The sequence below is a fragment of the Centruroides sculpturatus genome, unplaced genomic scaffold, assembly GCF_000671375.1.
Source record: "Centruroides sculpturatus isolate CEXI.00-Female unplaced genomic scaffold, Cexi_2.0 scaffold1293, whole genome shotgun sequence".
Classification (NCBI taxonomy): Eukaryota; Metazoa; Arthropoda; class Arachnida; order Scorpiones; family Buthidae; genus Centruroides; species Centruroides sculpturatus.
In genome coordinates this window covers 121,014-147,964 of record NW_019385695.1, presented here as the reverse complement: position 1 = coordinate 147,964, position 26,951 = coordinate 121,014, and the positions used below count along the sequence as shown (strand labels likewise).

General features: G+C 32.5%; 2 protein-coding genes across 5 annotated transcripts; both read right to left on the bottom strand.

Moving 5' to 3' along the window:
* Positions 1–1,124: 1,124 nt before the first annotated feature.
* On the bottom strand, positions 1,125–5,228 carry LOC111641263 (disintegrin and metalloproteinase domain-containing protein 10-like). Of its 3 annotated transcripts, XM_023387408.1 has the most exons (5): positions 4,401–5,228; positions 3,671–4,341; positions 2,120–2,349; positions 1,785–2,038; positions 1,125–1,720 (listed from the first exon to the last, which is right to left on the bottom strand). In XM_023387408.1, the coding sequence occupies exons 1-5, from the start codon at positions 5,009–5,011 to the stop codon at positions 1,213–1,215; spliced, it is 2,274 nt and encodes a 757-aa protein (XP_023243176.1). In that variant the 5' UTR covers positions 5,012–5,228; the 3' UTR covers positions 1,125–1,212. The 3 variants fall into 3 exon arrangements, with proteins under 3 accessions (XP_023243176.1, XP_023243174.1, XP_023243175.1); XM_023387406.1 differs by having other exon boundaries at positions 1,785–2,349; XM_023387407.1 differs by having other exon boundaries at positions 1,785–2,349; positions 3,671–4,329; positions 4,401–5,044.
* Positions 5,229–19,344: 14,116 nt separating this feature from the next.
* Positions 19,345–26,593, bottom strand: LOC111641264 (disintegrin and metalloproteinase domain-containing protein 10-like). Of its 2 annotated transcripts, XM_023387410.1 has the most exons (6): positions 25,978–26,593; positions 25,248–25,906; positions 22,652–22,755; positions 21,935–22,395; positions 21,550–21,870; positions 19,345–19,646 (listed from the first exon to the last, which is right to left on the bottom strand). In XM_023387410.1, exons 1-6 carry the CDS (start codon positions 26,586–26,588, stop codon positions 19,454–19,456), a joined length of 2,349 nt encoding a protein of 782 aa, XP_023243178.1. In that variant the 5' UTR covers positions 26,589–26,593; the 3' UTR covers positions 19,345–19,453. The 2 variants fall into 2 exon arrangements, with proteins under 2 accessions (XP_023243178.1, XP_023243177.1); XM_023387409.1 differs by lacking the exon at positions 19,345–19,646 and having other exon boundaries at positions 21,197–21,870.
* Between the last annotated feature and the right edge of the window lie 358 nt (positions 26,594–26,951).

Here is a 26,951-nt window from a genome sequence, read left to right as displayed (position 1 = left end):
TTAGCCTAAAATCGTTCTGTTTTCTCCTATAACTGGAAGGTTTTAGGATGAGACAACAGAAGCTTAAGAAATAAAGCAGATTGATTGGTGCTAGGTACACAGGTGTGCTGTACATTACACTCGATTAGGATTTCGCTTTTCTCAACCTTCAAGCCTTGGGTCATTGGCAGACTACAGTACAGGTACAACTTTGAATGACGTAAAAACTTTAGTTTTGCATTATACAACACTGAAATTGCCGGTACTAAATATTGTTCTATTTGAACCTTCAAAATAAATATTAAAACCAAATATACATATGTAAATAAATGAATTTTTATAACTGATCATTTACGTATTAAAGTATGTTTAAAGTCAAATGAATGGCTTATTTAATTTTCTATATTCAGCTAAGATACACAACACACGTTGAAAGTGAATTAATTAAAATTAAGTTAAATAATTGTATTCCTTAGACTTATGTATATATTTTATCATAATTTAAAGACTAGGTAAAAGTTTTGTCGTTTGTTAGGATTACCAAACGAAAACATCAATTATCTTCATACCAGATGTAAATTAATGCCTCTGATAAAAACGTAAAAATCCTAAGACATTTTAGTTATTAAGATTTTTAAAGAAATGAATTAAGAATTGTTTCACGATAATAGTACAGGTATCTGCGTCGTAGAATTGTTCGTCTTATTTATTTTTATCCGAGCATGCGATCCAGCTCGAAGAGTTTTTCTCAATTTAGGATGATGTAGGGTGAAACGAAGGCGTCGTCTGGGAAGATCCAGTAGAAGTAGGCTGCAGCACTCGTGGCTTGCCCTGTACCTTCTTTTAACAATAGAGTCGTGCCGTCATCTATTAAGTGCTTTCAGTAGAAAACATCTGAATTGAAATAACGTGACTTTCGGTTGGCATTAGAAATTCGTATAAGTTAATCGGGGCTTCTTGTCACTAATCTTTCTACATCTCATTCTGAATTTCATCTTCTTAACACCGTTGTCGAGATTGAAGAAAGATGGACGGACGGACGACAGTAAGCATTTATAGGTCTACAACTTTTTATTATATATTGTTCATACAGCAATTTATAATTGTGTAAGAAGTGCAAAACAAACACGATTAAATTTCCACAACAAATAAAATTATTTATTTCTAATTACAGAAATTAAAATTGATCACAATGCTAGTATAAGACCGAATTAAAGTGATTATAACTTAATTTTAATCATCTGATGACGTCGGTTTCCTCTTTTTCTTGACAATTACTTTCACTTTCTTGGCACGGTTTGCTCGATCAGTCGATTGCTCTTCTTGCTGAACTCGGGTTTTGTATAAGGATTGTTCGCCCCGCATTTCTTGCTTGATGCTCTTCTCTGGTGTCTTCTTTTGCTTGACTCTAATTGGCAATTTTGTCTTTTTCTTGACTCGAGTAGGTTCTTGAGTTTCTTCTTTGTCTTCTGTAGGTAATTCTGCACCTTTCTTGGACTTTATGCCCAACGAAGACATTCGCTGTTTCATGTTTTGAATCGGCGATCGCTTTTCTTCTTTAGATTTCTGTTGCGATTTGACCACCTTCTTCTTTTGTATTGTCGTTAGAACGTCTTCGGTGTTTTTTGGTTTCGATTTTCCGGGAAGATATACTATAGCTACAATTATTAGTACAATGAAAGGCAACGGTGACATATAGTACCATGCAATGTAACTTTTCTTAGAAGAACAGTACCCGTTACTGCCAAAATAATAACATATGAATAAAATTATATAGTAAAATAAAAGTAATTGAAGTCACATACCTCGTGCATATTCCAAAATTCTGATCGCAAAGCGATCCTTCTACATTTACGTACAGTTGATGATTGGACGGAACGTATCCAAGCGACTGAGCACTTTGACAGATTTTGGGTTTACTTTCGCAACAAATATGGCATTCCCATTTTAAAGACAAACAATTGCAACTCTTTAGCTTATTGTCTTCACAGACGTTGCTAATACATTTTCCGGAACGACATGTTTTTGCTGTTCCTAAACACGGTGATTGGTCTGGCTCCTGTATCAACGGACAAAATGGCGACAGTTTATTACATTCATTAGAAGTGTTGTAACATGGTACGTTGCTGAAACACTTTACGTTGTCGCGCGTGTTCATTCTGCAATTCAAATCGCAACATTCGTCTGTAGCAGGGGAACAGTCTTTTCCTTCTTGAATCGTGCATGGTAATGAAGAGTTTCTGGACGTACAGCACGTCATCTCTATGTCACATTGACCGGTAGAATCATCACAATCGCAGGATTCTCCTTCCTCCACAATTCCGTTTCCACAAACTGATCTTTGCAGTGTCTTCAGGCAGTAATCTATTTCTAAAAAATAAATACAAAATTATACAAGTTTCAATGACACAGTTAAAAAGCAATTACTACTATCGACGGTCACCAAAGTTTAAATAAATGCAGAGCAATACATCCAGCAAATGCATCGAAAGGATATGACGAGACCACCGATTTGGAACTCACGAAAGTTTTCGATTTTATTTAACTTTACCAAAATGTCGTAGTGTGCCGATTCCATGGTAAGCATAAAACCGAAAATCTCGTGTTTAGCAAAATGTTTACGGAGACTGAACGTCATTATTAAGTATAAATAGAAAAAAAAGGAAACAACGAGCTAGAATAGCCTATACTACATAGAGTTGTTATGACCGTGGTTACAGCGCTCTTGGTGGCAACGACGGGTACTAGCGACCGCCATTCTATTTTAAGTCAAAACATCGAAGTCTGCACTACGTGTTAGGTAGGATTGTAGGATTGGTTGTTATCTTTCAGATTTGAAATTTAGGCAATTAGATAACAACATAAACCTAGTTTGTCTTTTCTCGGATTTAGTTGTTTTCTAGCTTTTATTTAATTATTACAAAAAAGTAAGATCAGTGTTTAAAGTGGAAAGTGTAGTACTTAATCTTCAATATAATAACTTTTTTATAATCTAACAAGGGGACTTTACGGTCTCGAAAATTCAGTTCGGGATTAGTCTTTGCAGGTTACTAGTATACCACAAGGGTGTCTACCCAGAAGAATTGTAAAGCGCACTAGCAACAAGATTCCGAGAAAAAAAGACTCTAAAGTTTTAAGCGCAGCTCATATACCGATCGATTTTACACTATTGCAGAATAGCGAAATGGCTGAGCCTTTAGCGACGCGGACGATCTAGGTTCGATTTTACCTTCGGTTAAATTTTTTTTTTTAATTGTTTTAAAAATTGTAACAACTTTTAAATGAAGTTAATGACCTAAAAATATTATCAATTAAATCATAAATAACTGTCAACTTTCACACCTGGGAGCTAATTATTCCGTGAGTTTTCGCAAGTCAGCAGAAAAAGTGGCACTTTCACATAACTTTCCGACTTATCCTCTTAAGTTCATCGGTTGAAAATAACAAGGAATTGAAAAATTCTTCAAATTTAAAACGAATATTTTTAACCTCTCCATACCTTAAAATATTTTTAGAAAGTTGAATAATTTCAAATGAATTTCTAATAAGGGTAAATTAAAACTTTAATTTTAATTGAAATTTTAAGATATTTATAATCGATCATTGCAGCAAGATGATACCTATTATGTCATTACTGTTCATACTATGTAAATATCACATATTAAACCAAACATCATTTAATTGTTCTTACCTTTCCTTTCTAAGTATTGTTTGATTTTTTTCTTGCAATATGGAGAAAATTTTAAATTACTTGAAGTTATCCAAAGGGGAATGTCGGGATGCATGATGTAATGTCCGTTGGTATCATTTAGTTTACAATTTTCAGGGTCGTGCGGGCAACCAAATGCATGGCCCATTTGGTGTAGTACATTGGCGGCTACTTCAACTTTTGGCAATAGGAATCCACGTTCTATATCCGTAACGAATCCCACATTATTCATGATCTTGGCATCTTCGTGCCCTTCACGGGAGCATATTCCTCCTCGCTTTTTCACTTTTCCAACCGAATACGTCGATTCGGTCCAGAAATCCCTATGACAAAAGCAGATCAACATGCAATAGGGATGAGAATAACGAGCTAATTGATCTAAGTAAGTCGTATGAGTGTAGTTTATATTTTGCCGAAAAGGATAGTTCGGGCTGTCTTCATCTTGGAAAATTGTAACCTTCTCCACGTTAAACCCTATATTATCTGCAATTCCATCTTCGTCTATGTCTAAATTTTTAAAGATATTATTTGCGTTCATGATGTAAAACATCATTTGTGCCACTATTCTCTTGATGTTATTATTCATTCTTTTAAAATACGTGTAGTCTGCCAAGAGTTCTAACGAACAACTCCTTTTACTGCTACAAAATAAACTATATAATTAATTTTAAATATGCTCGTATGGTACGTAATAAATGTAAGCAAGCCTTACCTTTTAGTATTCTTAACACTTAATATAGTTTCCATCAATTTTGCGTAATTGCAGTCGGTTCCTTTTAATTCGGTATCATTCGTTACCTCGTTACAAATAAAATTTGTATAGTGGCGTTTAAATGTATATTTAACATCTATCAAATTATAGACAATAGATTGTTCGGTATACCTTAGATCGAAAAGATAATCAGTATAAGGTTCGATATAATAAGCTTTGTCGGGGAATTGTAATCTTCCGGTAAACTTATCATTATAGAAATATCCAAAAAGGCTTTCACTTTCTACGAAAAACAATCCTCGAATATTTTTCAGGTGATACTTGTATACATTCTTTCCTGTACACAGGTAGACTTTTGTCGCGGCCGAAAAGATGGTAGAGTTTCTACTGCGACGAAATTCTTTTATTCCGAATAACGGCGAATGGAAAATAACAGAGATTTCTCCGTAACTAAATAAGCGAATTGTCACCCATATGTCTTTGTACTCACTTATTTTGTATATATTTTCATATTTGGCTCGGCTGTAAAAATTCATCAAAGTTATTATCCCAATTTTCATTAATATGTTAAGCCAATACATTTTCATCTCGCAGATTTTCGAATCAAACATTCTTATTAACGTTTTCGTTCTATTATTTAAATTAATTTTAAATTGTTTCTAAATAACCGTCGTTTATAATTTTAATTGATTGAATTATTTTAAATATACTGTATTATTAATTGCAATTTAAAAACATTGTAGCTTGTACATTCTCACTACTTTTGTTCGTCTGTCGGTCTGTCTTTTCTTAATTTCGAGAAGGAAGTTAGATAAACAAAATTCGAAATCAGATATGGAAAGGTTATTGAAGTACAATGGGACCACATTTTATGTTAATACAGATAATAGTATAAATTATGATTATTATATTATTATTAATATTAACTACTTTTTACTATACGATAAGTGCTCATTCTTAATGAAAAAGTATTAAAAATTTATAATAATAATTCAATTTTCGTGGCACTTGACATTTGGTGGCACAGAACTTAAGCTCTATTAGTTACTATGTAGATCCGCTCCTGATTAGGAGCTATTTCATTCATGTGTTTAATCAGAATTTATATCACCATCTTACAGAGTTACTACATGTTGTTCAGTGGTTTTATCCACTCAGTCACAGTTTCAAGTTTAATTAACATTGAGTTTTAAAATTCCATATCACCCCCTTTTTGAACTCTTATATTGTTCCCAGTGTTTCTTACATTTGTAAGATCGAAAAATACGTTTTAAAACGTTTGTTTTTTTCAATTAAATATTTTACTGGTCACTTAAAAGTTTTTGTGAGTCTATTACATATTGTACCAGTACCTGTTAACGAGTGTTTAACTTTTACACAAGGTACAGTAGAACTTCGATTATCCGAACTTCTGTTAGCCGGATTTTCGATTATCCGGATTGCTCAAAATAAACAAAAATTTTACGAACTTGCTGATTTGCACTTGGCGAATTACGATACTGTTTATGTACGTGATGGAATGCATAATTTTTTTTATTTCAGCAACGTCACGTCTCACCTGGCACAGTGGCCATAAACTCTTAAATATATTTCGCGTCGTAATAAAAATATAACTTGACATACGTATTTATAAATAATTTATATTCAAATTACATCATTTCTATGACCAAGGGCGGCGTAAGGCATGGGCAACGTGGGCTACCGCTTATGCCTCGCGTCTCGAAGGTTTATGCATTACTTAAAAGCCGAGAACGCGACGAAAAAATTTTTCTCGTCATAAAACGATAAATAGTTTGTCAAATTTTTATTCATAAAAATGCAGTTTCAACTGCTGTTTATTTTATAAAATCCGTCTTCTTGAGCCACCAGAGGGCCTTTTAAACAATAGGTAGTCTGTTAGCGCTGGTCAGTAGTAGACCAAATTCAATACGAACGTTTGTTTGTTGAAAGTTTGATCACGATTTAAATACAGTATTTATTCTTAATATTACCGATATACCATCGAAAAGAAAACCTGTTGTATTATCATTAAAAGACAAATTAAAGTATTTGTTTCGATTATCCGGATTTTTCCTTATCCGGACTACCTTCATCTCCAATTAGTCCGGATAATCGAGGTTCTACTGTATTTGTAAGATCGGTGAGAATTATAAGATTTCTATATCTGACTGTTTTTATGATACTTAGGATTAGTGTCTAAAACACATACACATATATTCTTCTTATCCAACTTTTCTTTTCAGTGTTCAAATTCTGAAAAAATAATTATTTATTCTATATATCTTCGAATTCGTACACATTAATAAATACGTTAATTTTAAATGTAACATTGCTCTCTCGCTCTCTCACTCTTTACATAACTTATTAAGCAAACTAAAGGATAAATACAAGATAAATATAATTAACTAACATCTAGGTCAATTACTTATTTAAATATACCTTTAACTATTTAATATCCAGAGAGAGTTTACATTATATAGTGAAATATACATACTCTATATGGTTTACATACGTTTTCTTTTCTATTGGATGAGAATAAATTCATCCTAGAAGTTGTCTTCAATTTGGCGATCAATATTCAGAAGAGAGGCTGAACAGAAATGGAAGACACAAACCAAATTATACAGGATCTTCTAATGAAGGCATCTGCGCAAAAATGGCAGTTACTAATCTTTTTATACAAAATTTGTCTCCAATCTTGGTTAATATTTCGACTATCTGACAGGATAACTAGATGAGTCGTGTTAATNGATCGAGTGAAACTAAGCAACAGTTTTGAATTGTTTCTTAATTAAACGACCACAGTTATTTAAACAATGCTATAGAACCATCCAGTCACATTTTTGAATTGAGGAGTAAGCAGTTTTTTCCTCAGTATTACGAGATACGCATAACAAGATTTTCTTGTTGAGAGAAGTAAATAAAATCATTAAAAAGTGGAACTTGGTCGCGAAATTCAGGCGTGAAAACTTTATCGCAAAAGCTATTTTCAAGTTACTCCAGAAAATTGGAAAGATTGTGTTTAAAGCACAATGAAATTACACAAAAAATTGAGAAACAGATGACATTGTTATTCGAAAATGGGAGTAATAGTCACAACTAGGATACCTATTAACCTAGATGAAGATAGTTCTGATGAAGATCCTGCTAACTACAGTTTGGACTGGGATAATACGCCATTTTAATTCAGGTGTAAGAACTCCAAATTTAAAATTTTTCGCCTAGTTTTGTCTACATTTTTATATTACTACTGGCTGTTACCCGCGACTTCGCCCGAGGAGGTTTTGCAAGCAAACCATATTTATATTTAGTATTTTAACAACCATAGAAATTGTTATATAACACCTACCACTGAGAATGATGAGAATTGCCGAGAATCATGCGAATTGTTTTCAATTTGATGAATTTTCTGGAACGTGTACAATCGTTCTATAATCGAATCAATAAGCAAAATAAATTCGAATTTAAAAGCGTTCGAACATTTGGTTAAAAAATCGAAATACATAAAAATATTTATAACAATGTCTGAAATGAAATGCTCTTTCTCTCTCTCCTCCCGCGGGGGAATTTCGAAAAATCCCTTTTTAGTGTGCATTCCCATGGCGTACCCTACTAAAACGCAGTTAAAAACAAAAAATCGCCTCTAAAATATTACAATAGAAACCGTTCTTCCGGTTTAGCCTTAATCCTCTCCCTTTCCCCTTCGCCTGGGAATTTCGAAAAATCCCTTCTTAGTGCGCGTTTTCATGACGTACCCTAACTGTGTACCAAATTTCACCTGTTTAGGTTCAACGGTTTGCTGTGGGCGATGATGAATCAGTGACTCAGTCAGTTAGTTAGTCAGGACAAGTAATTTTATATATATAGATTAAAAACAGCCATTTTCGAGACCATTTAGGTATCGCACACACAATAGGTCTGATTGGTGTTATTCCAACATTAAACAGACGAGTCTTAATTTGGTAATTGGTTGTGAAAGTCAGAAGTACTGTACCTAGAAACCAATCTGATAACTTAGGTCAAAGTCCTTAAACTTATCTATCAGTTTTTGTCAAACACTAAAAAAGTACTGAGAAATACAAAATATTTTTGTCTTGTCAAATAAGTAATTTTTTAATATTCAGTGCCAAACCAAACAAAATTATTCACTTAGTGACTACCTTTAATATGAAGTAAATTAACAATTATTAGTAGCTTAATAAGTTCTGTGCTTCATGTCAAAAATATCTGAAATTTTGCAGGGAGGTATGTGTGTTACAGTGGTTGGTGCTAATAAATTTTGGTGATTAAAATTCAACAGAATAGAAAACTAAAGGTGTGTCATTTGTAGTATCTCCAGTAGAGTTAGACTTAATAACGATTTTTCTCGCTATTAGCATTTACAATATTGTAAAATAAATCCCATTCCTATCCTACAAATTAAGCTTTTTTTCTATTTTGAGTTTTTTAAATAAAATAGCATAACAGATGGCGCCACAAAACTTTTAAATGTTGCATGGAAAGTTAAACAACTCGTTANGCCTATGTTTGAAATTATTCTCCGTTGCGTGTCGCTTCGCGTTAAATTTTCGTCGATGTTAAGCTTAACGAAGACTATTGTATCGTTAAAAATAATATTTTTTATTTTGTACAAAAAAAGTAAATATATTGAAAAATATAAAAACAATAAAAAAATTATACTTCAGAAGTTAATTTAGTATCAAAAACGTAAAATATTTGAGTAGCCCAAAACATAACCAAAAATTGCAGCGCCACAGCACTGGCGAAAACTTAAATTTGCCGACAGGAATTCTTTCGGATAATCGACGCTCTACTGTATATAACAGAAGGCAAATAAGACTAAGACTAAGACTAAGAAAAATAAGAAGAAAATATACTTACGTAAGTGTTATTAATACATAAGATTACATATAATATGTTTTACATTACTTTTTAAAACTTTTTTATTTAACACAATAAAAAATCGTTGGATATTATTTTTTATTCATTTAACTTTATGCAGCATTCACAAACAAAATAAAAATGCTGTAAACAAACGTAGATATTGAATTTTTCACAGGAATATTCATTTTTCCTGTTTTTCAATATCTACATCATGCTCTTTTCAGAAATGCTATGTTCAACATCAGAAAGTCGCAATAAAAGTTAGATTATTTTAATGTATCGAAATCGAACTTCCGAAACAGCACTTTTGCCACTTCTTTCTTTACTTACTTTATAAATAACCAGAACATAAAGCGAGATATTACAATTGTAACAAAAGTTGCCTCCTTAAAAGTTGTTTCCCTACATAACAATAGGTGTTTGTTAAAAAAACACTGTTATATACAGGGTAAGTTTTTTATCTTGAGACAATGAAATAACTTAATTGAACCTCATTATTTTGGAAAAAAATTTAGATAAACAATGTAAGGTTTTGAAGGGATGATCAATTGATAATCTTGGACGTGACCTTGACCTTGACCTCATTCATCGCAGGATTACAGAAATTAGTATTAAAAATTTACATTTCTGGTTGTAGACAGTTGCAAAATGCAAAAAGATAAATAAAACTAGAGAAGAAAACGAAATTTCATCAATCACCATATTTTCAAAATGCTACATTCAATAGAAATTAGGAAGTTATTAATCGTACATCACAAAATGTCTTCAGACAAACCTTACATGGTAAAGTCTACTATTCATATATAGCACAATTGTAATACATTGCTAACTGTGTATGTATCTAAACACACGTAAAAAAGTACAGTACAGGCAAAATCAAATTTTTTAGCTACATTATAATTAAATAGGTCCTTAGTCGTTTGTTTTCGAATCATTAATAATTGTTGACAATTCCAGATGAAAATAACATTATTTCTAAGAGAAAACTGCTAAATTAAAAATAAATATAAATATATTCAGATTAATGAGAAATTATCTCGAATTATATAGCAACATATCGTTTTAGTTTCACGTCAATTCACATTAAACGTGTCCAATAATACAAACAGCACATTTGTAATTAAATAAATTGCTTTGGGGTGTTTTATTATAATTTACTAATCCATTTGATTTAATATGATGATATATGTTACGAACATACTGGCAATTGTTACAATCAGAGATTTATTTACAGGAAACATTTCATAGGCGGTAAATTCAGGCAACTCTTGTACACATTTAGCGTGAAGCGAATAGTGAGAAGCAGAATTTTGAACAGAGTCATCATCATCATCTAGCATGGAAACCATAAAAATAGCTTTAGCTACCTCTTTTGCTACTTTAGTAACTCTAGAAGTCGATACGCATAAGTTAATAAAATACAGAAATGGTACAATTGATGAAAACATGAAATAAGTTAACTGATTTAGTTTCATGTGCGGTGGAACCACTAAAAATACGTGAAAATTAAAGATAAGTCTGCAACCAATGCAGACACTCCATATAAATAACAATGGAGAAAAAATATTCGATATCTCATTTGAAATTTCTACAATATGTAGGTACATTTCTAATGCTGATTGTAAGCGTGTAGAAGAAACTCGAGAAATTTTTATTAATTTCAATAACGAAGTTAAAGCATTTTCAATTTCTTCGCAAATTAATATTAAGAATAGAAACATCCAAATCATGGGCATTATCAGAAATCTATAGTTAAAAATACTATTTATAATCACAATGATCATTTCTGCAGTTTCGTTCATTTTAAAATTAAGAGTTTGATNGCACTGGCGAAAATTTAAATTTGTCGACTGGAATTCTTTCGGATAATTGACGTTTCGGATAATCGACGCTCTACTGTATTACGAAGAAAGCGGTGGCAAAGATGTTTATATTTTGTAAAATCTTGATGAAGATGATGTTCGATGAAGAAGGCATATAATGAATGAATCGATTTTAAAAAAGTATGATTTAATGCTAAACGATAAAAAGGAGTATGCAGACATGATTGTGATTTAGTCATTCTAGCGGGAACTTTCAACTTTAGCCAGTAATTATTTATTACGCCGTTACAATATTTATAGATTAAAATACAGTCATAATGATCTATTTTTGAAATAAGGCAATCTCGGTCTAACTTTTGCGACATGTGCGTTGTTAGTGTACGAAAGATGGCAAAATTTGTTTAAAAGAAAATATATTTTGTGTATTTCCTTAATGACTTTGTTTAATAGGAAAAAAGCAGTCATTTTCCCCGACTGGTAACCAGTAATCTATTAGAGACTGAAAATATGTAAAGAAAATTGACCTTAGTACGCAAACTAAAGGATAAATACAAGATAAATATAATTAACATAACATCTAGGTCAATGATTTATCTAAATATACCTTTAACCACTTAATATCGAGAAAGAGTTTACATTATAGAGTAAAATATACATACTCTATATGGTTTACATACGTTTTCTTTTCTATTGGATGAGAATAAATTCATCCTAGGAGTTGTCTTCAATTTGACGATCAATATTCAGAAGAGAGACGGAACAGAAATGGAAGACACAAACCAAATTATACAGGAACTTCTAATGAAGGGATCCGCTCAAAAATGGCAGTTTCTAATCTTTATATAAAAAAATTGTCTCCAATCTTGGTTAGTATTTCGACTATCTGACAGGATATCTAGATGAGTCGTGTTAATCAGAGATTATGTTTTTAGAAGTGATAACAATCTCTCAGAAAACTAACAGTCAAAAGGAAATGCTTCTTCTTTTTTCCTCTCAACTTTTTTTAACAAAAAGGGAGAAAAGTGTTGAATATAACGTTGGATCATTACATCGAAATTAAAGTTTAAAAAATTTAATTAAATTTACAACCAGATTCTCACAGTAAAGATTTTGAGGTAAGAAATATTGAGAATCGCCAAAAAATTCCCGGCGGATTGCGAGAGACTTTTGCAATTTTTTATGCGACCTTTAAAAGATAATTTATTGTCGAAGATAACTCCCAAATCGCTATATAAAGTTGTATAATTTGGAACTTGATTATAAATGAAAAGATGCAAAAGTGGGAGATTTCTAATCAAAGAGAAACACATCGCGTCAGTTTTACGAATATTAATTCTAAAATTTACTTTACTTAATACTAAAAATAGTATTTTAAGGTCAGTTTGTAAAACGTTAGGGTTGTCATTTAGGAGTTTTATGTTGTCCGCACAGGCTATGACTTTGGAATTAATATTGTTGACAAGGTTCTTGATGTATGCGGGAAAAATAGTCCGCTCAAAATTGATTCTTGAGAAATTCCACAAATAGAGGACAAATCTATAAATTCGAAATGGTTTAAGTTTATCTTGTAAAGTCGTGATAGAAAATAGTTATTTATCCAAGCTAAGAAACTAGGGTTAATGTCAAAGTATTCATGCAGCATATGTAAAAGAATGTTAGGTAAAATGAAGTCAAAAGCTTCAGAAATGTGTGAATAAATAATATATGTAGCTTTTTCATTTTTGAAATTTTGCAAGATTGTATAAAGTGTTTCAAGTAGCTTAGTGAAGATCTTATTGCCGTTCTTTCCCAACTCCGTCTCGTTGAGTTTGTTTCTTGTGTATCTCGACTGGATGTAATGAATCAGGTTCGTTGGAAAGCACACCTCCTCATTCAAATTGAATATATTTACAGTTTATTTACAGTAGTAGAAAGTACAAGGTAAAAAACATAGTATATGTACAGGATGACCATGCGTGGTGAATTCACTTGCCAGATTGGCGTCTGGGTACTAATAACCTTTGGAGAGATTTCAGTCAGCTTGTGGAGTCGGCTCAACTGCACGGTCGGTCCGGTCTCGGCACTAACCCGTCTCTGAGAAGATAAACAGAGAAGAACACTCTCTCTTTACGCTCAGCGGGCTTCCCAAGTGCCTGAGACTACCGTGTATCAGTCTTTTGCCGTTCTCTCTCCTCTTTCGTTCGCAACGCAATTTAAGAGATTTTGGAACGAGACTTCCGACCAATCACAAACCTTTTTTATGCCCGAACAGCTTACACTCGGGTCGGCCGTCATCCGACGCGAGTGAAGCTTACACAAACGTCCGCCACTTGTTTACGTTCGTTTGTTTACCATATGGCAACTGTACTACCGTCTGACTTCAGGTGGGTCCAATTAACAAAGCCGGCGCTTCCTTTGTCTTCTCTTGTTTACAAGTCAATACTTTACAAGTGATATTACCCGACCGCACGTGGTTCCAATTGACAAGGACGCGCCTCTTTTGTTCCCACTCTGCTAACAGGTCACTACTTTACAAAATTAGTTTCCAAAATGCTAGTTTCCAACTAGCATCTATATATAAGCACTGATGATAACTGGCATCAATGCTCATATATGGAATTAACCTTGCAAAATCTCAAATTTTTGGATCATCTAGTAATTTGATATATTACCCCTGCGGTGAATGGAGTTCAAAGATTACGAAAATGAATGCTCTGGGTGTGTCAAACCCTGCGCAACTAACTACCTAATATTTTCATGCGGGAAAAAAATTTGGAACTACAGTAGAGCGTCGATTATCCGAATCAATTGGGGACTGGGGTTGTTCGAAAAAATTGATATTTCTGATAAACGATTATGTACGAAAAAAATATATTAACCTACCCCATGTTGAGATTTTTCTCTGTTGCGTGTCGCTTCGCGTTGAATCTTCGTCGATGTTAAGCCTAACGAAGACTATTGTATCGTTAAAAATTATTTGTTTATTTTGTACAAACAAAATAAATNATACTATTTATAATCACAATGATCATTTCTGCAGTTTCGTTCATTTTAAAATTAAGAGTTTGATGATAAAGCTGGTCAGAAGTAATCGTTACAGTTGTTAAAACGCACTTTATCAGTAAACATGTCCAATTAAAAATGACTTTAGTCTTTAGAAACCTCCGTTTCGCTTCAATTTCTAAACGAATATTTTGAATTATGTGTAGTTTATTGCGAAGTTCTCGAATGTCGTTCTACCTGCTTTGAAAGTGAAGTATAGATACGTTACTTACAATAATGAGAAACTCATAAAACGCAAATGTCAAAATCATATCAGTCGTATAGTTACAGTGACCATATTTTTTGGGAGGAAAATAAAGGACATATCGAAGAAAATCAAAAAAATACCTTATAAAATTTATAAGTTCATAACATTTATTACGAAAATAGTAGCATACAACAATGCATACATTAAAATTTTAAACAATCTGAATTATTACACATACACACATTGTAAAAATTTAAATAACATTAATTTTGATACTTTTCAGTAGAATTAATTTTTTTATAGCGCCGTTTTACGCTTTAAAGTCATAAAATTCTATACAGTTCATTTGAAAGTTGTATTTGACGGAAATACATGCTTCTAATGTGCTTACTTTTAAATGGGTTTTTTTCATTCGTCCGCATATTATTCAGCAATGAAAATATTCGTTCAATGGGGGCATTAAATCCAGGAAGACCAAGAAAATTCTACGATTTTACAAATGTTTTTAAAAACAATTTCTTTTGCTGTAAAATGTTCAAAAATCTCAATCCACCTTTGACGGCAGGGCTGGTTATTCTGTCACCATTCGTCGATTTTTTCTTTTGTGACATATTTTTTACACATGAAACTCGATCAAATAATTCACCGTCGAGTATATTTACGGACCAATGATTCGAAATAAAGATATAGCTTTCCTCTACTTTCGCCTACAAAGGGATTTCGCATAATGTGACCCATTCAAACACCTCTATTTCAATAAAAAAAACATGTCCCAATCATTGACATAATCTATGCACATTTGATAAAATGTGTACAAAGCATCATTGAATTTTTTGGCTTGTATATTTTCTGATTTTTCTAATGCTAAAACCACTTTTCTAATAACAATAAAACGAAACCCCTCAATTTTTCTTTCAACTAACTTTAGCTTTAATTAACAAGTGTATCATCCACCAACTAGAGAGTTAAAAAAACTATCACAAAAATCCCCATAAGAGTGTCCACCCCCTGGTTCTGTCAGTGGGCCGTTTGGTTAGCGACACACTGCACTGCTGCGCTCTATGTAGCAATGCAACACTGGTCGTGATGGCGTACACAAAACTAACTTGTTCAATATATTATTAAAAAAAAATTTTTAAACTTTGCGTCAACTTTACATAATAAAGGACAAAATGCCTATTTTAGGAAATAAATAAAGTTAAAGGACAGAGCAGTGAAATAAAAAACTGTCCTCTTAAATAAAGGATGTATGGTCACTGTACGTATAGTACAATTTTATAAATACCATAAAACCGAGAGTAACATAAATGCCATACAACATACCTACAACAATCATAATGATATCAAATAAACTAATTCTTCTTGATTTGTAATTTAAACCACAAAAAATCATCGACATCAGCAAAGGATTTCATGTATCTCGGTAGTCTTGCACCTAAAGAGATTCCAAATTTGAGTTAACTTTAAATGTGGGAATCGCTTCCATTTTATGCAGAATAATATAGAATTTTAATCGAAATATTACTGATATTTTCATTCCTCAACATTCCCAAGCTATAATCTCTACATCACACGTCCGTCTGGTATAGAGAAGCTATTTTGCTGGAAATATCAATATATCTTTTTATATTCGTTAACACGCAATTTTTTAACATAAAGAAAAATAAATTACATTCACATAAAATCAGTTATATGGATTCAGAAATTTACAGTCAGTCCATCTCATATCACAACATTTTTTCATCCCTATCGTGGATTAAACAATGAAGTTATGAGAATGGTAAGAACCGGACATGACATAGAGTATCTGAGACAGATCACATATCGAAAAATTCATGTGGTTGACTCGTTCAGTTTCGTTTGCGGCTTCCACAGACCATAGGATGATGCTCATTTATCCGGCTACAGTCATTTCCTGGTTTATAATAAATTGAAATGAAAACAGACCATTACCATAGACGATTTGTGAACGAGTGGATAAAACCACTAACCACCGCTTATGGGTTCGCACTTCAAGCCGTTGGCTCCATAGAGTTTTAGGGGATTTCTTCAAGTCCCAGACACTTAAATAGGGTCAAGTTTCCCGTACAAACACTATCCGGAATGCAATCTCTTCTGGCAGATTGCCCACGTGTTATTTTACCTTATTCCCTCAAACATAACCAGAACAAATCATTACCATGCAAACTTAATTTATATTTCATAAGTAAAGCAACGTTCATTATTATTTCATTGCGCGAACGAATATTGTTTCTTTCTTCGCGTGATGACGAGTACTATTTACGGATTAATCGATTACATGAACTATAAAAATTTAATAATGAATTAAATGAATCTTATGTTTTAAAGAATAAAACTTTGTTTAGAGCAACGGTTCCCAACCTTTTTCGGGTAGCGACCCTTTTTTATAAAAGCCAAGTGTTTCGCGACCCCGATACAATTGAAAAAGGCANAAAACTTATATTTAACACAATAAAAAATCGTTTGAATATTATTTTTTATTTATTTAACTTTATGCATTCACAAACAAAATAAAAATGTTGTAAACAAACGTAGATATTGAATTTTTCACAAGAATATTCATTTTTCCTGCTTTTTCAATATCTACATCGTGCTTTTTTCAGAAATGCTATGTTCAACATTAGAAAGTTTTAGCTTTATGCATTCACAAACAAAATAAAAATGTTGTAAACAAACGTAGATATTGAATTTTTCACAAGAATATTCATTTTTCCTGTTTTTTCAATATCTACATCGTGCTTTTTTCAGAAATGCTATGTTCAACATCAGAAAGTTTTAGCCTAAAATCGTTCTGTTTTCTCCTATAACTAGAAGGTTTTAGGATAGGACAACAGAAGCTAAAGAAATAAAGCAGATTGGTTGGTGCTANAAAAAATATATGAAATTATTCAATCTTCAAGACACCATTAAAAATAAAAATTGCATTATAGTGAATATTTTTTTTTTTAGTTTACTGTATAAGTTGGCGACCCCACAGAAAGCCCGTCGCGACCCCCTTCTGGGTCGCGACCCATAGGTTGGGAACCCGTGGTTTAGAGTAATAAACATTTACGGCTTACGTTGATTAATTTAAGAATATTTATTTTATTGTATCACGAAAAATTTAAATTAAACAAGCCAAAATTAATTGCAAAAGAAATCAGACTAAATTCGATTGTAGAGAAGTCTTATATTTAGAGAAATCTTCGATTGTAAATTCAGAATAGCCTTATATTTAAAATAAATCTAGGATAAGACTGACCTGAAGTCTGATGCTGTTACCCATCGCGCCACAAGATTCGCCGGAAAAAGTTTTAGCCTAAAATTGTTCTATTTTCTACTATAACTGGAAGGTTTTAGGATAGGACAACAAGCTAAAGAAATAAAGCAGATTGGTTGGTGCAAGGTACACAGGTGTACTGTACTGTACACTACACTCGATTCAAATTTCGCTTTTCTCAACCTTCAAGCCATGGGTCATTGGCAGACTACAATACAGATACAACTTTTGAATGACGTAAAAACTTCATTCATCAGCTCATCTCACTTTGTGACAGACACTACGTGTGACACGAAGTTTGCCTGCAAGCTCATCATTTCGACTGCTCCGTGTCGTCCGATTTTAGTTTTGCATTATACAACACTGAAATTGCCAATACTAAATATTGTTCTATTTGAACCTTGAAAATAAATATTATAACCAAATATGTATATGTAAATACATGAATTTTTAAAACTGATAATTTACGTATTAAAGTATGTTTGAAGTCAAACGGATAGCTTATTTAATTTTCTATCTTCAGCTAAAATACAAAACACATTTTTATTGTGTAATCCTAAAACTTATGTATATATTTTATGAAAACTTAAAGACTACGTAAAATTTTTATCATTTGTTAGGATTACCAAAGAAAAACAGCAATTATCTTCATACCAAATGTAAATTAATGCCTCTGATAAAAGCGTAAAAATACTAAGACATTTCAGTTATTAAGATTTTTAAAAAGAATGAATTAAGANTAAATAAATGAATTTTTATAACTGATCATTTACGTATTAAAGTATGTTTAAAGTCAAATGAATGGCTTATTTAATTTTCTATATTCAGCTAAGATACACAACACACGTTGAAAGTGAATTAATTAAAATTATTCTATTTGAACCTTCAAAATAAATATTAAAACCAAATATATATATGTAAATAAATGAATTTTTAAAACTGATCATTTACGTATTAAAGTATGTTTAAAGTCAAATGAATGGCTTATTTAATTTTCTATTTTCAGCTAAGATACAAAACATATGTTGAAAGTGAATTAATTAAAATTAAGTAAAATAATCGTATTCCTTAAACTTATGTATATATTTTATGATAATTTAAAGACTAAGTGAAATTTTTCTCGTTTGTTAGGATTACAAAACGAAAACATCAACTATCTTCATATCAGATGTAAATTAATGCATCTGATTAAGGCGTAAAAATCCTAAGACATTTTAGTTATTAAGATTTTTAAAAAGAATGAATTAAGAATTGTTCTGGTTATTGTTTCACGATAATAGTACAGGGATCTGTGTCGTAGAATTGTTCGTCTTATTTATTTTTATTTGTGCATGAGATTGAGCTCGGATAGTTTTTCTCAATTTATGATAATGTAGGGTGAAACGAAGGCGTCGTCTGCGGAGATCCAGCAGAAGCAGGATGAAGCACTCGTGGCTTGCTCCTGTACCTTCTTTTAACAATAGATTCGTGCCGTCATCTATTAACTGCTTTCAGTAGAAAACATCTGAATTGAAATAACGAGACTTTCGGTTGGCGTCAGAAATTCGTATAAGTTAATCGGGGCTTCTTGTCACTAATCTTTCTGCATCTCATTCTGAATTTCATCTTCTTAACACCGTTCTCGAGATTGAAAACAGATGGCCGGACGGACGACAGTAAGCATTTATAGGTCTACAATTTTTTATTATATATTGTTCATACAGCAATTTATAATTGTGTAAGAGGTGCAAAACAAACACGATTAAATTTCCACAACAAATAAAATTATTTATTTCTAATTACAAAAATTAAAATTGATCACAATGCTAGATTAAGACCGAATTAAAGTGATTATAACTTAATTTTTATCATCTGATGACGTCGGTTTCCTCTTTTTCTTGACAATAACTTTCATTTTCTTGGCTCGGTTTGCTCGATCAGTCGATTGCTCTTCTTGCTGGACTCGGGTTTTGTATAAGGATTGTTCGCCCCGCATTTCTTGCTTGATGCTCTTTTCTGGTGTCTTCTTTTGCTTGACTCTAATTGGCAATTTTGTCTTTTTCTTGACTCGAGTAGGTGCTTGAGTTNAAATAAAAATTGCATTATAGTGAATATTTTTTTTTTTAGTTTACTGTATAAGTTGGCGACCCCACAGAAAGCCCGTCGCGACCCCCTTCTGGGTCGCGACCCATAGGTTGGGAACCCGTGGTTTAGAGTAATAAACATTTACGGCTTACGTTGATTAATTTAAGAATATTTATTTTATTGTATCACGAAAAATTTAAATTAAACAAGCCATAATTAATTGCAAAAGAAATCAGACTAAATTCGATTGTAGAGAAGTCTTATATTTAGAGAAATCTTCGATTGTAAATTCAGAATAGCCTTATATTTAAAATAAATCTAGGATAAGACTGACCTGAAGTCTGATGCTGTTACCCATCGCGCCACAAGATTCGCCGGAAAAAGTTTTAGCCTAAAATTGTTCTATTTTCTACTATAACTGGAAGGTTTTAGGATAGGACAACAAGCTAAAGAAATAAAGCAGATTGGTTGGTGCAAGGTACACAGGTGTACTGTACTGTACACTACACTCGATTCAAATTTCGCTTTTCTCAACCTTCAAGCCATGGGTCATTGGCAGACTACAATACAGATACAACTTTTGAATGACGTAAAAACTTCATTCATCAGCTCATCTCACTTTGTGACAGACACTACGTGTGACACGAAGTTTGCCTGCAAGCTCATCATTTCGACTGCTCCGTGTCGTCCGATTTTAGTTTTGCATTATACAACACTGAAATTGCCAATACTAAATATTGTTCTATTTGAACCTTGAAAATAAATATTATAACCAAATATGTATATGTAAATACATGAATTTTTAAAACTGATAATTTACGTATTAAAGTATGTTTGAAGTCAAACGGATAGCTTATTTAATTTTCTATCTTCAGCTAAAATACAAAACACATTTTTATTGTGTAATCCTAAAACTTATGTATATATTTTATGAAAACTTAAAGACTACGTAAAATTTTTATCATTTGTTAGGATTACCAAAGAAAAACAGCAATTATCTTCATACCAAATGTAAATTAATGCCTCTGATAAAAGCGTAAAAATACTAAGACATTTCAGTTATTAAGATTTTTAAAAAGAATGAATTAAGAATTGTTCTGGTTATTGTTTCACGATAATAGTACAGGTATCTGCGTCGTAGAATTGTTCGTCTTATTTATTTTTATCCGAGCATGCGATCCAGCTCGAAGAGTTTTTCTCAATTTAGGATGATGTAGGGTGAAACGAAGGCGTCGTCTGGGAAGATCCAGTAGAAGTAGGCTGCAGCACTCGTGGCTTGCCCTTTACCTTCTTTTAACAATAGAGTCGTGCCGTCATCTATTAACTGCTTTCAGTAGAAAACATCTGAATTGAAATAACGAGACTTTCGGTTGGCGTCAGAATTCGTATAAGTTAATCGGAGCTTCTTGTCACGAATCTTTCTACATCTTATCCTGAATTTTTTCTTCCTAATACCGTACTCGAAATTGAGGAAAGACAACCGGACGGACGACAGTAAGCATTTATAGGACTACAATTTTTTATTATATATTGTTCATACAGTAATTTATAGTTGTGTAAGAAGGGCAAAACAAACACGATTAAATTTCCACAACAAATAAAATTATTTATTTCTAATTAAAAAAGTTAAAATTGATCACAATGCTAGTATAAGACCGAATTAAAGTGATTATAATTTAATTTTTATCATCTGATGACTCCGGTTTCTTCTTTTTCTTGACAATTACTTTCACTTTCTTGGCTCGGTTTGCTCGATCAGTCGATTGCTCTTCTTGCTGGACTTGAGTTTGGTATAAGAATTGTTCGCCCCGCATTTCTTGCTTGATGCTCTTCTCTGGTGTCTCCTTTTGCTTGACTCTAATTGGCAATTTTGTCTTTTTCTTGACTCGAGTAGGTGCTTGAGTTTCTTCTTTGTCTTGTGTAGGTAATTCTCCATCTTTCTTGGACTTTATGCCCAACGAAGACATTCGCTGTTTGATGTTTTGAATTGGTGATCGCTTTTCTTCTTTAGATTTTTGTTGCGATTTGACCACCTTCTTCTTTTGTATTGTCGTTAGAACGTCTTCGGTGTTTTTTGGTTTCGATTTTCCGGGAAGATATACTAAAGCTACAATTATTAGTGCAATGAAAGGCAACGGTGACATATAGTACCATGCACTGTAACTTTTCTTCGAAGAACAGTACCCGTTACTGCCGAAATAATCACATATGAATAAAATTATATAGTAAATTAAAAGTAATAGAAGTCACATACCTGGTGCATATTCCAAAATTCTGATCGCAAAGCGATCCTTCTACATTTACGTACAGTTGATGATTGGACGGAACGTATCCGAGTGACTCGGCACTTTGACAGATTTTGGGTTTACTTTCGCAACAAATATGGCATTCCCATTTTAAAGACAAACAATTGCAACTTTTTAGCTTATTGTCTTTACAGACGTTGCTGATGCATTTTCCGGAACGACATGTTTTTGCTGTTCCTAAACACGGTGATTGGTCTGGCTCCTGTATCAACGGACAAAATGGCGACAGGTTATTACATTCATTAGAAGTGTTGTAACACAGTACGTTGCTGAAACACTTTATGTTGTCACGCGTATTGATTCTGCAATTCAAATCGCAACATTTGTCTGTAGCAGGGGAACAGTCTTTTCCTTCTTGAATCGTGCATGGCAATAAAGAGTTTCTAGACGTACAGCACGTCATCTCTATGTCACATTGACCGGTAGAANGTTCCTAAACACGGTGATTGGTCTGGCTCCTGTATCAACGGACAAAATGGCGACAGGTTATTACATTCATTAGAAGTGTTGTAACACAGTACGTTGCTGAAACACTTTATGTTGTCACGCGTATTGATTCTGCAATTCAAATCGCAACATTTGTCTGTAGCAGGGGAACAGTCTTTTCCTTCTTGAATCGTGCATGGCAATAAAGAGTTTCTAGACGTACAGCACGTCATCTCTATGTCACATTGACCGGTAGAATCATCACAATCGCAGGATTCCCCTTCCTCCACAATTCCGTTTCCACAAACTGATCTTTGCAGTGTCTTCAGGCAGTAATCTATTTCTAAAAAAATAAATATAAAATTATACAAGTTTCTAATGACACAATTAAAAAGCAATTACTACTATCGACGGTCACCAAAGTTTAAATAAATGCATGGCAATACAGCCAGCAAATGCATCGAAAAAATATGACGAGACCAGCGATTTGGAACTGACGAAAGTTTACGATTTTATTTAACTTTACCAAAATGTCGTAGTGTGCCGATTCCATGGTAAGCATAAAACCGAAAATCTCGTGTTTAGCAAAATGTTTACGGAGACTGAACGTCATTATTAAGTATAAATAGAAGAAAAGAAAGGAACCAACGAGTTAGAATAGCCTATACTACATGCAGTGGTTATGACAGTGGTTACAGCGCTTTTGGTGGCAATGACGGGTACTAGCGACCGCCATTTTATTTTAAGTCAAAACATCGAAGTCTGCACTACGTGTTGGGTAGGATTGTAGGATTGTCACTTTAGAATCTATTTTTCTCATTGGTTGTTATCTTTCAGATTTGAGATTTAGGCAATTAGATATGCATCGTAAACCTAGTGTTTCTTTTATCGGATTTAGTTATTTTCCAGCTTTCATTTAATTATGACAAAAAAGTAAGATCAGTGTTTAAAGTGGAATGTGTAGTACTTAACCACCAATATAACAATATTTTATACAAATATAAACAAAACACCAAACGCTTGCTGAGCTTATTATTACTTTAATTTCAAACGTTTTCAGCCCAATTCCAATAGGCCATCTTCAAGAACATACTATTCTACAATCGAATAAAAGTTTCGAATATATTTTAAATCTAAACTTTTAATATGTTAAATATGTTAAATATTTAATAGTTACAGTTTATGTTGAAGATGGCCTATTGGAACTGGGCTGAAAACGTTTGAAATTACGGTAATAATAAGCTCAGCAAGCATTTGGTGTTTTGTTTATATTTGTAAAGAAACGGCTGAGGAAGTGAGAATAATATTTTTTAATATAAGAATAAGCCAGATCTTGAAGGACTAAGCAGCGATATCATTATTTATTTATAGTGTACTTAAGTCAGTCTGAACCGTACCATACTCAGTACGTTGTTGATTTTTATCGGACAGTGTTTTTTTTTTTTTTTTTTTTTTGCAGAATTTAAATAATGGCTTTGTGTTTTATTATAGTTGTAGTTTGTTTGTGAGAATTTTAGTTTTAACTTGTGAAACTATTTGCAATCAATCATTGCAGCAAAATGATACCAATTATATCATTACTGTTCATATTATGTAAATATTACATATTAAACCAGACATCATTCAATTGTTCTTACCTTTTCTTTCTAAGTATTGTTTGATTTTTTTCTTGCAATATGGAGAAATTTTTAAATTACTTGAAGTCATCCAGAGCGGAATGTCGGGATNGCTGAAACACTTTATGTTGTCACGCGTATTGATTCTGCAATTCAAATCGCAACATTCGTCTGTAGCAGGGGAACAGTCTTTTCCTTCTTGAATCGTGCATGGCAATAAAGAGTTTCTAGACGTACAGCACGTCATCTCTATGTCACATTGACCGGTAGAACCATCACAATCGCAGGATTCTCCTTCCTCCACAATTCCGTTTCCACAAACTGATCTTTGCAATGTCTTCAGGCAGTAATCTATTTCTAAAAAAATAAATATAAAATTATACAAGTTTCAATGGCACAATTAATAAGAAATTACTACTATCGACGGTCACCAAAGTTTAAATAAATGCAGAGCAATACAGCCAGCAAATGCATCGAAAGGATATGACGAGACCACCGATTTGGAACTCACGAAAGTTTTCGATTTTATTTAACTTTACTAAAATGTCGTAGTGTGCCGATTCCATGGTAAGCATAAAACCGAAAATCTCGTGTTTAGCAAAATGTTTACGGAGACTGCACGTCATTATTAAGTATAAATAAATAAAAAAAATCTAACGAGCTAGAATAGCCTAGAATATACTAAATGGAGTGGTTATAACCGTGGTTACACGTCGTTCTTGGTAACAACGACGAATACTATCGACCGCCATTTTATTTTAAGTCAAAACATCGAAGTCTGCTCTACGTGTTGAGTAGGATTGTAGGATTGTCACTTTAGAATCTATTTTTTTCATTGGTTGTTTTTTTTCGAATTTGAGATTTATGCAATTAGATACGCATCGTAAACCTAGTTTTTTTTCGGATTTAGTTATTTTCCAGCTTTTATTTAATTATGACAAAAAAGTAAGATCAGTGTTTAAAGTGGAAAGTTTAGTACTTAACCATCAATATAACAATATTTTTATTTTTTCTTTGTTGACAGTGTTTTTTCTTTTGCAGAATTTAAATAATGCTTTTGTGTTTTTATTATAGTAACAGTTTGTTTGTAAGTTCTTTAGTTTCAACTTGTGAAACTATTTGCAATCAATCATTGCAGCAAAATGATACCTATTATGTCATTACTGTTCATACTATGTAAATATCACATATTAAACCAGACATATTCAATTGTTCTTACCTTTTTTTTCTAAGTATTGTTTGATTTTTTTCTTGCAATATGGAGAAAATTTTAAATTACTTGAAGTTTTCCAGAGCGGAATGTCGGGATGCATGATGTAATGTCCGTTGGTATCGTCTAGTTTACAATTTTCAGGATCGTGCGGGCAACCAAATGCATGGCCCAATTGGTGTAGTACGTTTGCGGCTACTTCAACTTTTGGCAATAGGAATCCACGTTCTATATCCGTAACGAAACCCACATTATTCATAATCTTGGCATCTTCGGACCCTTCACGGGAGCATATCCCTCCTCGCTTTTTCACTTTTCCAACCGAATACGTCGATTCGGTCCAGAAATCCCTATGACAAAAGCAGATCAACATGCAATAGGGATGAGAATATCGAGCTAATTGATCTAAGTAAGTCGTATGAGTGTAGTTTATATTTTGCCGAAAAGGATAGTTCGGGCTGTTTTCATCTTGGAAAATTGTAATTTTCTCCACGTTAAACCCTATATTATCTGCAATTCCATCTTCGTCTATGTCTAAATTTTTAAAGATATTATTTGCGTTCATGATGTAAAACATCATTTGTGCCACTATTCTCTCGTTGTTGTATTTCATTCTTTTAAAATACGTGTAGTCTGCCAACAGTTCTAAAGAGCAACTCCTTTTACTGCTACAAAATAAACCATATAATCAATTTAAAATATGCTCGTATGGTTCGTAATAAATGTAAGCAAGCCTTACCTTTTAGTATTCTTAACATTTAATATAGTTTCCGTAAATTTTGCGTAATTGCAGTCGGTTCCTCCTGATTCGGTATCATTCGTTATCTCGTTACAGATGAAATTTGTATTGTGGCGTTTAAATGTATATTTAACATCTATCAAATTGTACACAATATATCCTTCGATATATTCCAGATCGAAAAGATAATCAGAATACGGTTCGATATAATAAGTGTTGTCTTGGAATTGTAATCTTCCGGTAAACTTATTATTGTAGAAATATCCAAAAAAGCTTTTACCTTCTACGAAAAACAATCCTTGCATGTTTTTCAGGTGATACTTGTATACATTCTTTCCTGTACACAGGTAGACTTTTGTCGCGGCCGAAAAGATGGTGGAGTTTCTACTGACACGTAATTTTTTCCTTCCGAATAACGGCGAATAAAAAATAACAGAGATTTCTCCGTAACTAAATAAGCGAATTGTCACCCATATGTCTTTGTACTCACTTATTTTGTATATATTTTCATATTTGGCACGGCTGTAAAAATTCATCAAAGTTATTATCCCAATTTTCATTAATATGTTAAGCCAATACATTTTCATCTCGCAGATTTTCGAATCAAACATTCTTATTAACGTTTTCGTTCTATTATTTAAATTAATTTTAAATTGTTTATAAATAACCGTCGTTTATAATTTTAATTGATTGAATTATTTTAAATATACTGTATTATTAATTGCAATTTAAAAACATTGTAGCTTGTACATTCTCACTACTTTTGTTCGTCTGTCGGTCTGTCTTTTCTTAATTTCGAGAAGGAAGTTAGATAAACAAAATTCGAAATCAGATATGGAAAGGTTATTGAAGTACAATGGGACCACATTTTATGTTAATACAGATAATAGTATAAATTATGATTATTATATTATTATTATTAACTACTTTTTACTATACGATAAGTACTTATTGTTAATGAAAAAGTATTAAAA

Bases quoted from the DNA above. Each gene is read 5' to 3' on its own strand.
- LOC111641263 (XM_023387406.1), bottom strand. From the start codon at position 5,011: ATGTTTGATTCGAAAATCTGCGAGATGAAAATGTATTGGCTTAACATA. The intron at 2,350-3,670 runs GTAAGAACAATT...TTTATTTTTTAG, and splicing joins ACAATACTTAGAAAGGAAAG to AAATAGATTACTGCCTGAAG. The intron at 1,721-1,784 runs GTATGTGACTTC...TTATTTTGGCAG, and splicing joins AATTTTGGAATATGCACGAG to TAACGGGTACTGTTCTTCTA.
- LOC111641264 (XM_023387410.1), bottom strand. From the start codon at position 26,588: ATGTTTGATTCGAAAATCTGCGAGATGAAAATGTATTGGCTTAACATA. The intron at 25,907-25,977 runs GTAAGGCTTGCT...TTTATTTTGTAG, and splicing joins AATGTTAAGAATACTAAAAG to CAGTAAAAGGAGTTGCTCTT. The intron at 22,396-22,651 runs ATAGAGATGACG...GGTCAATGTGAC, and splicing joins ATTCTACCGGTCAATGTGAC to ATAGAGATGACGTGCTGTAC.